The sequence below is a fragment of the Podarcis melisellensis genome (assembly GCF_964234715.1).
Source record: "Podarcis melisellensis genome assembly, chromosome: 2".
Classification (NCBI taxonomy): domain Eukaryota; kingdom Metazoa; phylum Chordata; class Lepidosauria; order Squamata; family Lacertidae; genus Podarcis; species Podarcis melisellensis.
The window spans coordinates 19362344-19376275 of NC_138529.1; the positions used below are offsets into that span (position 1 = coordinate 19362344).

The window sequence follows — 13932 nt, forward strand, 5'->3', positions numbered from 1 at the left end:
TAACTTCATATGTGTCATATCCTAGATTTAGACTACACAATAATCTATAGAAGAGGGAGTTTTACAATACATGTTCATCATTTATAAACTGTTTCCCATCCCCCCAATGGGTCTTCATTAAACTTCACAGGCATTTCATTTTCACTTTATCCAGATACTGAAAAGTATTAAATATGTTCTATGTCTACAGGATGTTAGTTGTCCAGTAAGGCAAGTACCTACTGGTAAAAAGCAGGTGCCCTTGAATCCAGACCTCAACCAAATGAAACCAGGCAGCTTTCCATCACTAGCAGTTTCCAGCAACGAATTTGAACCCAGTAACAGCCATATGGTGAAGTCTTACTCATTATTATTCAGAGTAACGCGTCCAGGAAGAAGAGAATTTAATGGGATGATAAATGGTGAAACTAATGAAAACATTGGTAAGCATGAAGTATATCCAGAACTTACTCATTTAATCGGGGGAAATCAGCTAGCTGCTTAAAAGAAAAATATTAAGCAGGCTTTTGAATGTGTGGGCGTTAATTGCTTTATACTTCCAATCCTATACTCAACAGTTTTTCTGGGTGAGTGGTTTTAGGATGAGACAAAGTGTTCCTGACAACCCTGGAGGTTTCAGATCCACTGCCTTGACTGTAGATGTGTCCATGGAAATTCCCCCACGTACTGCAGACAAGCTCTGCTGGTGATGAAGTGGGTGGCACAGAGGAAGAGCACATCTATGCCTATTCATTCCATAGATAAATACACCCATCAGGAACTGGTGTAAATAATTTCCCATTAAAAGGTTAAGGATCGACATGGGAACTGTTTGGACGTCACACTGGCATACACGATTGCACAACCACCACTACAGCTGAAATGTGTGTGTAAGATTTCAAGAAGCCTGCACTCCTTGCAAGAATACTAACTTTGGGGTTTCTATATTCATTTTTTCATGCTAGAGTCGAACTTGATTTTTCGATGTCCTTGGAAGATTCTTAACTGAGCCTTATTCTAATAATATAATATTTATCGGGGTTGAACAAAGAACAAATAATATAACATTTACCAGGGGGTCTAAAATTTGAAACAATCGTTAAAATAAACCCTCATTGAATCTAATTCAGTGACTCTTACTGAACAGCTATGCCAGAAAATCTGTGTATATTTATTCCTTACAAGTATAATATTTAGTGTGCTTAAATGCAGATGTTAACGAGGAGCTTCCAGCTAGAAGAAAACGCAATTCTTCCAACCGTGAAGATGGGGAGAAGACTTTTGTAGCACAAATGACTGTATTTGATAAAAACAGGTAATACTTTTTAAAAAGAGACTTCTCCTAGGGCATGTATTGGATTTGCCCTTTTCTGCGTGAATTTCATTTTAATCTTTTAAATGTCTTCTGTAAAATAAATCCTAGTTTTAGAGATTCATGTTTCCCAAAACGGCATTGAGAAATTCTTTGTCATGGCTAGAGATGTGAAATTTTGAAGCAACAGGAGGAAATCAGAAATTTTGGGGGAAATGAAAAAAATGCAAGATTTACTTTTAAACCGCCTTTACAAGTCAACCATCAATTTAGAAGCATAAAATGTATTGTGTATGAATTGGTTAGCCATAAAATTATCATGTTCGGTATATTAAAAACACAATTCATTCAAACAAATGAGCAAATTTCCTTTTTCAATTTTTTGCTACAAATGAGCTACTATAAGAAGCCACCACATTTTTTATTTGCACCAGTTTATGAGGAACAAGCAAAAAATAAATAAAAGAAACCACTGGCATTATAGTAAAACAAAGAAGAATATTAAGTATTCCAGAAACTGTTTCCTCCAGTACATAACAGTCTTCCTCTCACATAGTTTTTTAGAAATCATTTAGGGGGAATAAATATATTGTTCTGAAGATTTTATTCCTCTCCCCAGTTTTTCTCTCTCTCCACACCCCCAGCATTCACATTTTTAGAAGTGGCATAGTAGAAAGAATTGCCTGAAACATGCCTACTGCCCCATCTCTATTTAAAATGCAAGCTGCTCATGTGTACATAATAGTATCAAAATAGTGTCAATCAATAAACCCCACACATTTCTGACGTCTGTGTTTGTTTTAAAACATATGACCATCTGGTGGAATGCTTAAAATATTATGGAAAAGGGTAGAGCTTTCATCCTTCAAGTGGGCTGTGCTATTGTGATTAAACTCTAGGATACTGATTAAACTCTAGGATACATTTTTCACATGCAAACAAAAGTTACAAACTTGCAGCTTTAAGTTCCTGGCTAAACTATAAGTAGGTGCCTTTCACTGTCTTTGTACTCTCCTTTCATGGATTATATTGGAACTTGATGTCTAGAATTCATCATAGTTTTTAAGGGCTTCCTGTGGTGGGTTTAACTAGGTATTTGCTACTTAAGTAATACATTCCATTGGGTGAACAAGTGCAGCTGCTGTTCTAATGAAACTATACACTTTATTGTCATGCTGCTAATTTTCCAGGAGGGGGGTGGAATAAATAGATTTAGGAATATTTGTGTTCGGTTGTCATGTACGTTGGACTATTTAGAGAACTGGCTGGGATTCACAGAAGCCCTTTCTCAGGTGTGCTTTGGGGTAGGTGTGTGACATGGAACTGCAACAGGAAGGGGAACTTTTAAAAGCCCTAGTGTGCGTGCAGCCCAGCCGTGATGTGGATGATGGATTCATGCAAATTGACACGACTTGTTATTGAATACCAGCTAATGAAATTAATTTCTCTTTGCATATATTTTGCGCAACAGACGACTGCAGCTTCTTGATGGGGAATATGAAGTAGCCATGCAAGAAATGGAAGAGTGCCCAGTCAGCAAGAAAAGAGCAACATGGGAGACAATACTGGATGGGAAGGTTTGTGCCATTGGCATTTGCCAAAAAGTCTTCTTGAAAAGTGTATATAAAGTGAGGAGCTTCAAAAAACTCAAGGACCTTGAAAATAGTGATGCTTCTTGAAAGCTGTAGGACCGAAGCCTTGAAGCGAAATAGACTATTGAATTAACAAAAATTATTTACAGTGGTACCTTGGTTTACAACCATAATCCGTTGCGGAGATCTGTTTGTAAACCAAAGCAGGTTGTACCCCAAGGCACGCTTTCACCAGTGAGGCCTCCCCCCAAAAAATTGTTCGTAAGAAAATGGGTTGTAATCCAAAAAAAAGGTTGCAAATACGCACTTCCAGTTTTGATGTGTTAGTAATCCAAGACGTATGCAAACCAAGACGTATGCAAACCAAGGTACCACTGTACTGCATAATTGTAATAAAACCTCAAAGCAAAAACAAACAAAAAACAAACACCCCACAAGTCATTAAATTTATCAGTAAAAACAGTTAAAAACTGGTACTTTAAAAATAAACATGAAATCAACAGTAAGCTAAAAACAGATTAAATGCATAAAACATCTGTACGTCTGGGTACGCTTGCTGTTTTTTGCAAGCGCTGAAAAGGTGCCTGATGTCAGTAGCTGGCGGTGGCATCTGTAACGGTCCCAATTTGAAGCTCCTTTGAAAATCTCTCAAAGCAATATATTTTTGTTTCAGAGGTTACCTCCATTTGAAACATTTTCTCAGGGACCCACACTTCAGTTTACCCTACGATGGTCAGGAGAGGCAAATGACAAACCGACAACTCCTACCGCGAAGCCGCTTTCAACACGGAATTCGGAGAGCTTCCCTCAAGAAAACAAGCCCAGCTCTGTGAAACCTACACAGACTATAGGTAAGGAAGTGTTGACATACAGATAGTGCTGCTTGCATACATTGGATTTTGTTTTCTTTTGTTGCCTAGTTCTGAAAACTGTTCTAATGTGTTTTGTATGTACGCTTCAATTTGATTCCTACATTCTAGGGGGTTCGACCAGATGATCCTTGGGAGTCCATTCCAACTCTACAATTTTGTGATTCTATTACTAGTCTAGGGACGCAGTTGGCGCTGTGGGTTAAACCACAGAGCCTAGGACCTGCCGATCAGAAGGTCGGCGGTTCGAATCCCCGTGACGGGGTGAGCTCCCGTTGCTCGGTCCCTGCTCCTGCCAACCTGGCAGTTCAAAAGCACACCAGTGCAAGTAGATAAATAGGTACCGCTCCGGCAGGAAGGTAAACGGTGTTTCCGTGCGCTGCTCTGGTTCGCCAGAAGTGGCTTAGTCATGCTGGCCACATGACCTGGAAGCTGTACGCCGGCTTCCTCGGCCAATAAAGTGAGATGAGCGCTGCAACCCCAGAGTCAGCCACAACTGGACCTAATGGTCAGGGGTCCCTTTACCTTTATTACTAGTCTAGAATCAAGAGAAATATATATGTTTATGGGGATTTGTGTAAAGTTGGGTAGGATTAACGTCTACAATGCTTAAATGTCTTTATCTGGTGGAAATCTCTGTTTGGAAATCTGTGGGAATTTGATCCTGTTGTGTCAGAGCTCAGGATGTGCTTGTTTGCTTCCTAGCTGGCTGCCCGAGAGAGAGTCTATCAGTCGGGTGCTGGTCCAACTGCACTGTTCTGGATTTGTTCCTGAACCCAATTCAGTATGATCATGTTGACCTTTAAAGCCCTTAACGTTTGCATCCTGCATACCTTTGGGAACACCTGCTTCTGTACTTGCCTCATCACACTGTGAGATCAGCAACTGAAATTCTGCATGTACCCCATCCCTTTTCGTTGGTGTGATCTGTAAGAGTTTTCTTTTCCCCATCATGGTAACCTCTTAGGAATTTCTAAGCCTAGGGAACTCCAGTCGGTCCCTTCTTTATATAACGTCGTTGCCCATTATTGCAGTTTCCTTATTTTCTGGTCTGTTTTCTGCTGCCGACTGTGGCTTCAACTTATGTTGTTTTAAGTCTATTGTGTTAATAGCTTTTTTCCTGCTTACATTTTTATTTCTATGCTGTTTTTTAATGTTTACATGAGTTGGGTATGTTCAGTATGGAATAGATAAAAAGTTGTTGGCGAATGCTCTTGTTACCTGTTTTTGTGAAGCTTATAAACGCACAGTATATCTTGGGTGGGGCTGGAGAGGAGAATATGAGAAGGAAGAGGGGAATTGCCAAAAGTCAGACGGAAGCAATCCCCTCCATCCATAAGTGGAGCTCCACTCCCTAATGAGCCCTTCACTTAAAACTGCAGCTTGTTTGTGGTTGCTTTTATTTCTATCTAGGTTGATTAATTTTGTAAGAGTTTCCATTTTCATCTATAGCAGTTCATATGTGATAGAAGAAACGAAGATTTCTGATAAATAAATACAAAAGATGTTTAGGGTGAATTGGGCTTATTTTGGTTTGTGGAATATGGTTTTGTGAATTTCCCCTCCATGCTCACCCTCTGCTCTTGGTGATAAAACTGGGATATTCCAAATGCTAGCGTGTTTTGGAATGCAGGTGTCTGTATTGTGTGGAAAATAGTTATTCGCAAAGTGTTTATTTTCTTAAATTGGTCAGATATATCTTGATGAACACAAGCCTATTTTTTAAAAGGAAAATACTCTTGATAGGTACAGCTTTTTAAAACATTGAAGCTTTGTTCCCTTTGGTTTCAAACATTCTCTTGACAATCTTTTTCCTTCTTTGCAGTCTGTTAAAACCTGCTGTAAAGACTTCTTGTAATGAATCAGGAGTTGAGATTCAAACTGTAAAAATCTTACTATTTTAATTGTGTCAGTAGTTTCAAGGAACGCTGGGAAAAGTATTCTTAGAACTGGTTGATTCAGATTCTTTTGAATCTTAGGGAAGGCTCAAATTGAATTTATTTTCAGTTATTTTTTCCAGGAGCTAATTCAAATAAATGTAGAGCATTAGTGTTGCCATGCATTTGAAGTACAGTGGTACCGCTGGTTAAGAACTTAATTAGTTCCGGAGGTCCGTTCTTAACCTGGAACTGTTCTTAACCTGAAGCACCACTTTAGCTAATGGGGCCTGCCGCTGCGCCACCACTGCACAATTTCTGTTCTCATCCGGAAGCAAAGTTCTTAACCTGAGGTACTATTTTTGGGTTAGCGGCATCTGTAACCTGAAGCGTCTGTAACCTGAGGTACCACTGTACAAAAACCGACTGAAAGTGGTTTTAAAAATGATGCAATATGAACATCTAAGCTTGTCAAAACAAAAATGTCCTCAATTATTTCCAGAAAGTACAAATAATGGATGCTTTACATTTTCAAGTACAATTCAAAGTGTTGGTGCTAACCTTTAAAGCCCTAAACGGCCTCGGTCCAGTATACCTGAAGGAGTGTCTCAACCCCATCGTTCTGCCCGGACACTGAGGTCCAGCTCCGAGGGCCTTCCGGCGGTTCCCTCACTGCGAGAAGTGAGGCTACAGGGAACCAAGCAGAGGGCCTTCTCGGTAGTGGCACCCGCCCTGTGGAATGCCCTCCCACCAGATGTCAAAGAGAAAAACAACTACCAGACTTTTAGAAGACATCTTTAGGGAAGTTTTTAATGTTTAACAGACCATTGTATTTTAATATTTTGTTGGAAGCCGCCCAGAGTGGCTGGGGAAACCCAGCCAGATGCGCAGGGTATAAATAATAAATTATTATTATTATTATTATTATTTATTCTTGTCGTATCGTATCTCAACAGAATTGCTGTTCCACAGAATGGCGGCTGCCAGTTGTTAAAATAACTGGGGCGGGGGGGGGGGGGGAGAGAGACACACTGACAATTATAACAATTAGAAATTGTTTCATTGAGTACTCCTACCTCACGCAAACAAGCACATTGTTCTTACAGATTTTAACAGTGCTGTCTGTTAGCAAAGTCCAGTGAAGAGAAACCCTGGCTAATATTAAGCAGAATCAGGCTAGCAGAAGGCAGGCAAGCAAGCATCTCAGTAATGGTTAAAAGATCATGACCTGCATTAGAAGTGTATGTCAAAATAATAACAAAATGTGGTTGCTGAGGTTTTTTCGTTCTGCCAGATGAAATTTTGCGTAGTTCACCTTTCACCAAGATACAGAAGGTGAAACATCGTATTTTTGAGCTCTCCAAAGGTGGTAAGCACATCACATGGTGGGTTATGCTGCCCTCTAGTGCCACAAGACTGGAATCACATAGTTAGCTACTTGCTTTCCTTCTCCTCTTGACCAGTCCTTTCCCTGTCTTGACTAAGGTTACCAGACGTCCCCATTTCCTGGGGACAGCTCCCAGTTTTACAAATCAGTCCCTATACACAATCCTATCATTCCTACTGAAGTTGAAAAGTGTGCCTTGATTCATTGAAAAAAACCTGGTAACCTTAGTCTTGACCCAAAGCAGAGGGGGCGTGTGTGTGTGTGTGTGTGTGTGTGTGTAAGTAATGGGCAAAGAGCTCTGTTTTCTGTCGTCTCACAAGAGGACAGTATAACCACCCATGTCACCTTTTAGATGAGAACCATTCTTAGTATAGTGGTATTGGGTATATTGAATGAATGAGTGAATCGATTTACTTCGGTCACTGGCCAGAATGAATTGGATATATTGGTTCTTATATCTGCAGAGAATCAATGTGTGGATCTTGAAGACCTTTAGTGCTGTCTTTAGCTGTACGAGTCTTAAGCCAGCGCCGAATTTAGGGCAGTGCAAGCAGTTCCCTCACACAAGGAGCCAAAGCAAGGGGGTTCAAATTAATAATATTGAGAATATCCATTAAAAAGCAACTGTACTGCTTCCAGTTCCTTTCATCAGCATGTAGCAGTGGCACAGGTACAGGGAAGATTTAGATGCAGAGCAGTTTTCACTCCAAAAAAGATTGGTGGTAAAAGTGAAATTGATGTGGTGGCAGTATTATAATGTATGAAGCATCGTTTGCCTTTTATTTCTGAGGGTGGAAATACTTTTTTCTTCTTATCAAAAGGTTCTCGAAAATCATGGTATGCTGCCATGCAGATGGGTGAAAAGGAGTGATCTACCATGAGAAATTATAGTAAAGGTGTTTTTTTTGTTCAGCCAATTGTTAAAAAGTTCATATACTGACTAGGTTCTTGTGTGATTTAGTAGATGGTGTGTTAGACATAGCTGCTCAGCCATGAAGCTTGTGGATAGCTTTAGGCGAGCGTTTAAGATTATAGAATGGGATAATAAGCTGCATGGAAGGAAGGGCTGAGGAGTCTGTGTTTGTTTGCAAGATTAAAATAATTATTCTCCAAGAACAAATCTATGTAGTATGTCAAGTAGGGGTGATTGCATACATGCTTGTCTAATACAAAGGTATATAAGTGGAATTATTATTTTAATACATTCATTTATTCATATATTTATTTCCTGCTATATTTTTTATAAATGCATTCCAATTGTCATTGTATTTGTCCATGCACAGTCTGTCTGCATTCGAAATGTCAGTATATTTGTCCATACACAGTCTATGTTTATCAGCAATTTGTTTTCTTTTTCTTTTGTACTTTTTATGCACTAAAAAGTGGAAGTTGTTGTTTTTTTTAAAAGGAAGAGAGGTTGAAGCTAGTGCTAAAAGCATGCTATGCTCTCCTACTTGTTGTCTTAATTAGGAGCCTTGTCTTGTGTTCTGAAATGTGTGTAACTATTCAATGAGACCACTCAATTCCCTTTTGCTAAGCAGCTACTTATAACAAAATGGTGGCACTTTACTTACAAAACATTGAGTCCTGTAGAGGTTTGTTTTGAACAGTAGTACAGTTAGTGACATCCGTGTTCTTTTGCAGCTGTAAAAGAATCTTTGCCGCCAGACCTGCAAGCAAGAAAAGAAAGGGATGTTTCAAATGAGCCTCGACAGAAACTGAGAATATTTTATCAGGTATTGAAAAATCTAATATCTGAGACAGTGCATGATTAGACCTGACCATTAGCAAGCACTGCTTCCCATCTGAATAGCAGAAAAAGAGGAGATAACTTTATACTAATAACAAGCTCTTGTTTTTGCCAGTTCCTGTATAACAACAATACAAGGCAGCAGACTGAAGCTAGAGATGACTTGCATTGCCCCTGGTGCACACTGAACTGCCGTAAACTTTACAGCTTACTCAAACATCTCAAGCTTTGTCACAGCCGGTTTATTTTCAATTATGTGGTAAGTATTTTTCCTTCTATTTCTGTAACATCTCTGGTGTGGAGGGAATCCAGTTGCTGCTCCTATGCTCGCACAAGGACTCTTGATCCACTAACGAGACAAAGGGAGAGGATCTGCTGATTTCTCCCCTGGCACCCTGGAAGATCAGCTCTAGAGGGTTGGGGGATCCTCCATAATACAGTCGTACCTCCGCTTATATATCCCTCTGGATACGTAAACTTCGGGATGCGAACGCTGCAAACCCGGAAGTATTTTTCTGGGTTTAGCCGCATGCGCAGAAGTGCTAAACTGTGCTGCATGCATGCGAAGAAGCAGTCCTCTGGTTGAGAATTCCTTGGGATGCGGCCGGACCTCCAGAACGGATCCCATTTGCAACCGGAGGTACCATTGTAGGGTAGAATGAGGCATTGGGGGGTGCAGGGGAAATGGAATTTGGGAAAATAGCCTCCCCACTAGTTCCACTGGCAGATGTTTTCACTGGGTCAAAAACCCTTCTGTGAGCACAAGGGCAGCAGTTGATATTATTACCTTGGCAGAGGACTGCTCTTGGTATGATCCTGAGTCAGAAGGTCAAGTGAAACAAATTTGATACTTTCAAGGCATAGTGACAAAAGTGCAGCTACTATAACTTTTATAAATAACCTGCCCGAAAGCAGACTAACAATGGCTGAGACTTGGTTTCTAATCATTGTGTGATAGGACCAGAAAACATTATTTTAAATTTGGTTAACGCTGTTGTTTCTGTGTTCAGGGGCTTTAGCCAGATTAAGAGATGTGTCAAGAAAAGCAGAGTTTTCACGTCGCGGAAGGAATGTGTGGTTGCAATTAACACTTACGATGCTAAATATTTATTTATTACAGTATCATCCCAAAGGTGCTAGGATAGATGTTTCCATCAATGAGTGTTATGATGGCTCATATGCAGGAAATCCTCAGGATATTCATCGCCAGCCTGGGTTTGCATTCAGTCGTAATGGGCCAGTCAAGCGAACACCAATTACGCACATTCTTGTATGCAGGTTGGTAGGAAACTGTGTTCTGCAGATATTTGCAACTGTTTGCACTCCCTGTCTGTAAGATCTTATTTATCTGTTTATATAGCTATCTATTAAAACATTTCTGTGCTGCCTGCTACTGAAAATCTTAAAGCGACTTACAACAGATTTATTACTGTAAGTTCTCGATCTCCATGTTTTCTTCCCACTTCCTCGGTGGAAATTAAAAATTGCTCTCTTTGTAGGACATGCATATTATAGTGGTGCACAATAGCACATTCCATTTAACTTCATTGGTATATGTGCTGCTTGTTAAATAAAGCCAGTGGTGGGGATTAATCAAAGTAGAGTACGTAAATTACCGTATTTTTCGCCCTATAGGAAGCACTTTTTCCCCTCCAAAAATGAAGGGGGAATGTGTGTGCGTCCTATGGGGCGAATGCAGGCTTTCGCTGAAGCCTGGAGAGCGAGGGGGGTCGGTGCGCACCAACCCCTCTCGCTTTCCAGGCTTCAGGAAGCTATCCGCTAGCCGTGAGAGAGCTGCGCGAAGTCGTGCATCTCTCCCACGGCTAGTGGAGAGCTTGCCTGCACCCAGAAGCTTGGGGCGCGCTGAGCTCAGCGCCCCCCCCCCCGGCTTCGGGCTTCGCGCAGCTCTCCCATGGCTTGCAGATAGCAGCCTGTTCTGGGGTCGGGGGAAGCTCGGGCTTCCCCAGCCCCGCACCTGGGGGGGAATATTTTTTTTTTCTTTATCCCCCCCCCCCAAAAAAAACTAGGTGCGCCTTATGGGGCGAAAAATTCAGCAACAAACCTAAGCATTCAGCACCAAACTAAATTCAGCAACAAACCTAAACATCACTTTAATTTAGGACCGTCAACTGAGGAACTTTTATTCCGTCTGCCTTTTGAAACATTTGGACATTACCAAAAGCCATGGTTGCTGTGCTGTGCTTCTCTCCAGTCCTGCTACTGCCATGCTAAGCCATGGTTTGGTTTAGCATTACGTCTCAATCTGAGCTCATTGTTTGACTCCCCAAACAAATGTAACGCTAAGCCGAAACCATGGCTTAGCTCAGAGGAGTACAGCAGGAGCAGTGTAAGAGCACAATGAGCATTCTTGCTGCTTCGTACTAAGCCATAGTTTGGTTCAGTGTTACATGTGTCCATAGCTACTATGACAAATGAAAATGTGGAAGCCTGCTTTGGCACACTGAAGGAATTCCATTAATAAGCATTACCTCCCACTGAAAGTAAAGGCCATCCTTAATACTTTGCTATTCCTGCAATGCCACAGCCTCAAAAAATGAAATAGTCTGCTCTTCTTTCATAGCTCTGCTGATTCCAGTTGGTCTCCCCTGATCACTTTGTTCTTCTACCAAGCAAAACCTATTAAAGCTCGCAGGCCTAACAAAAATGGGCTTAATTTATAGCATCCAATCTAAATCTTCCTATTTTCTAGTAACTTTGGCTGCAGTCCTAACCCCACTTGTGTGTAAGCCCCAATGGATTAAGTAGCGTAGACAAGGTTAGGATTGTGCTGTTACTAATGTTGCTGTAGTGATCAGAATGTTACTCCCATAGCTATAGAAGTCAGAAAATTAAACAAAGCTCTTATTCTGCGGTATCCAGCTAGTTTGGTTGCTAGGACATTGTCTGTGATACTTGCCACTTACCAGAGCTTGATTTTTAGTCAGGCTCAGATAATTCGTTAGTGACATGCTATGCAGAGGCAGAAACCTGTCAAAACAGACTATTTTGGGTTCTTGAAATAGTTGGAAATGTGCAGCAATGACACTCCATATTGCTAGCCATTGTATATATTTCCATTTCCCCCCACAAATGCAGCAAAGTGTCTTGTGGCACCTTAAAGGTTACCCATATAAAACCTTTGGTTGGTTTCCTGCAAGAAACTAACATGGCTCCCCCTCTGGCCTTCTTTTCGTGGATGTGGTTAAGGTCTTGGTAAATTGCAGGTGGGCAGCAAGTCTAGGATCATAGAATAGCCCTGATCCGACTGAAAAGTGAACTTTGTAGGTATCATCTCTTCTATGCATTGCAGATATATGGCTGCCAGGCTTTTAGGTACCTGCTACAAACCATACATACGGTTTTTTCCCCCCCTCTTCTACATTCATCTTTTTTTTTTCAGACCAAAGCGTACAAAAGCCAGCATGTCTGAATTCCTTGAATCTGAAGATGGAGAAGTGGAACAGCAAAGGACATACAGCAGTGGACACAATCGGTTATACTTCCACAGTGATACATGCTTACCTCTCCGTCCACAAGAAATGGAAGTTGACAGTGAAGATGAAAAGGACCCTGAGTGGCTAAGGGAGAAAACTATCACGGTAACTTTGTCCGACAGCAGATAGTTCTTGTTTTGCTGAGCAATATTCCTGCTTTCCATGGGACAAACTTACATACTGTGTTTCCCACTTTGCATTCTTGGAAAAGGCACATTGTGATACTATGTCTTAATCCAGGCTTCCTCAACCTCGGCCCTCCAGATGATTTGAGACTACAATTCCCAGCATCCCTGACCACTGGTCCTGCTAGCTAGGGATCATGGGAGTTGTAGGCCAAAAACATCTGGAGGGCCAAGGTTGAGGAAGCCATCTATTAACACAATTAGTTTTTATGGGGTGGTGAAATATTGGATGTGGGCAATAGACAAGCTTGGTGATAAAACAGGTCCAAATTGATGGTTGTGACTAGCTTGCTTGCTTGGCCAGTACTTGTAATGCCTATTACAGGTTTGGCAATCATAAATCATCCATGTGTAAAAATTTAACATGAATACAAATTAGCAGCCGTCTAAAATATATAACAATGAGGGTTTTCATTGGGATTTCTTCCCGCTAAATAGAAGGTTGTGACTGTCAGAGGCAGTTACGATTGCATGCACACACATTTTTGTGCTAAAAAGATTTTGGAATTGCCGGATACTGAATGTCTGCTAGAAGCTATCGTAACAGAATATTACGACTTGGACAATACTAGACTATTCAGTAATGGCCTAGGACTAGTTTGGCAAGGAAGATTTAAGAGTGACCTCTAACGTCACATGAGCAGGCTTTGATTTCCTCTCCTTGCCCTTGCAACTCCCACACACCCCTCCCCAAATCTGTATTGGTGTGACCCCCAACTCTCCAGAACAGGGTTATTTGGGAGTGCAATAGGAGGAAAAGGAATTCCACCTGCTTTCTCCATTCCTTTGGCAGACTGACAATGTTGGATGCCACACACATAATCCTACTCCAAAACATTGCAGACTGTTTAGGAAACTGAAGTTAGGCATGGCAGTCCTCATTTGTCACACAACCCATTTTAGGCTCATGAAGGAACCTGTTCTTTTTATTATTACTGCTATAATTTCAGCTTTAGAAACAAAATTCTCATAATAATCACAAAATCTGAAAATACATTTCTTCAGATAACAACTTAATATTTAAACCTATACATACAGTTATTTTAAATTATATATATTCCATATCTATAAACCTGCTTAGAACTCCATTAACTTGATCTAATTTCCACTTAAAATTAGATTATTTTTACATTATTATTATTTTTTGAAGTTTCAAAGTAATTCATTCTACAGACTTCTTTTTTATTCTCTGTTATTTAATCCAGCAGGTTAACTTTGCCAACTTGATTATTTTTAACATTTAAACTTCTAATCATTTTTGGACTTCTTCCTTTTTTTCAATTAGTGTTCTGTCTGCCACCAATAAAAAACCCACAAAATCTAGTTCTTCTGTTTCTTCCAAAAATCCTAATAAAATTATTTAAAATAAAATTATTTAAAAGGGCTGAAGAAATATTTACCTCCATTACAGCCTTAATTTTCCTTAATTCACCTCCATAATGTTGGTATCGCAGGACCACACCACCAAATAATGTAACATCCCTGCT

General features: G+C 40.4%; 1 protein-coding gene across 3 annotated transcripts in view; it reads left to right on the forward strand.

The window, feature by feature from the left end:
* SUZ12 (SUZ12 polycomb repressive complex 2 subunit) overlaps nucleotides 1–13932 on the forward strand; it is a 31003-nt gene that overhangs the window by 13665 nt on the left and 3406 nt on the right. For 2 of the 3 annotated variants that reach the window (XM_081898610.1, XM_081898612.1), the window contains 8 exons: nucleotides 191–422; nucleotides 1192–1294; nucleotides 2763–2868; nucleotides 3557–3734; nucleotides 8661–8752; nucleotides 8882–9025; nucleotides 9887–10044; nucleotides 12167–12365. In XM_081898610.1, the coding sequence (XP_081754736.1) occupies nucleotides 191–422; nucleotides 1192–1294; nucleotides 2763–2868; nucleotides 3557–3734; nucleotides 8661–8752; nucleotides 8882–9025; nucleotides 9887–10044; nucleotides 12167–12365 (1212 nt within the window). The remainder of the gene's footprint in view (nucleotides 1–190; nucleotides 423–1191; nucleotides 1295–2762; nucleotides 2869–3556; nucleotides 3735–8660; nucleotides 8753–8881; nucleotides 9026–9886; nucleotides 10045–12166; nucleotides 12366–13932) is intronic. The other variant, XM_081898611.1, reaches the window with a different exon arrangement.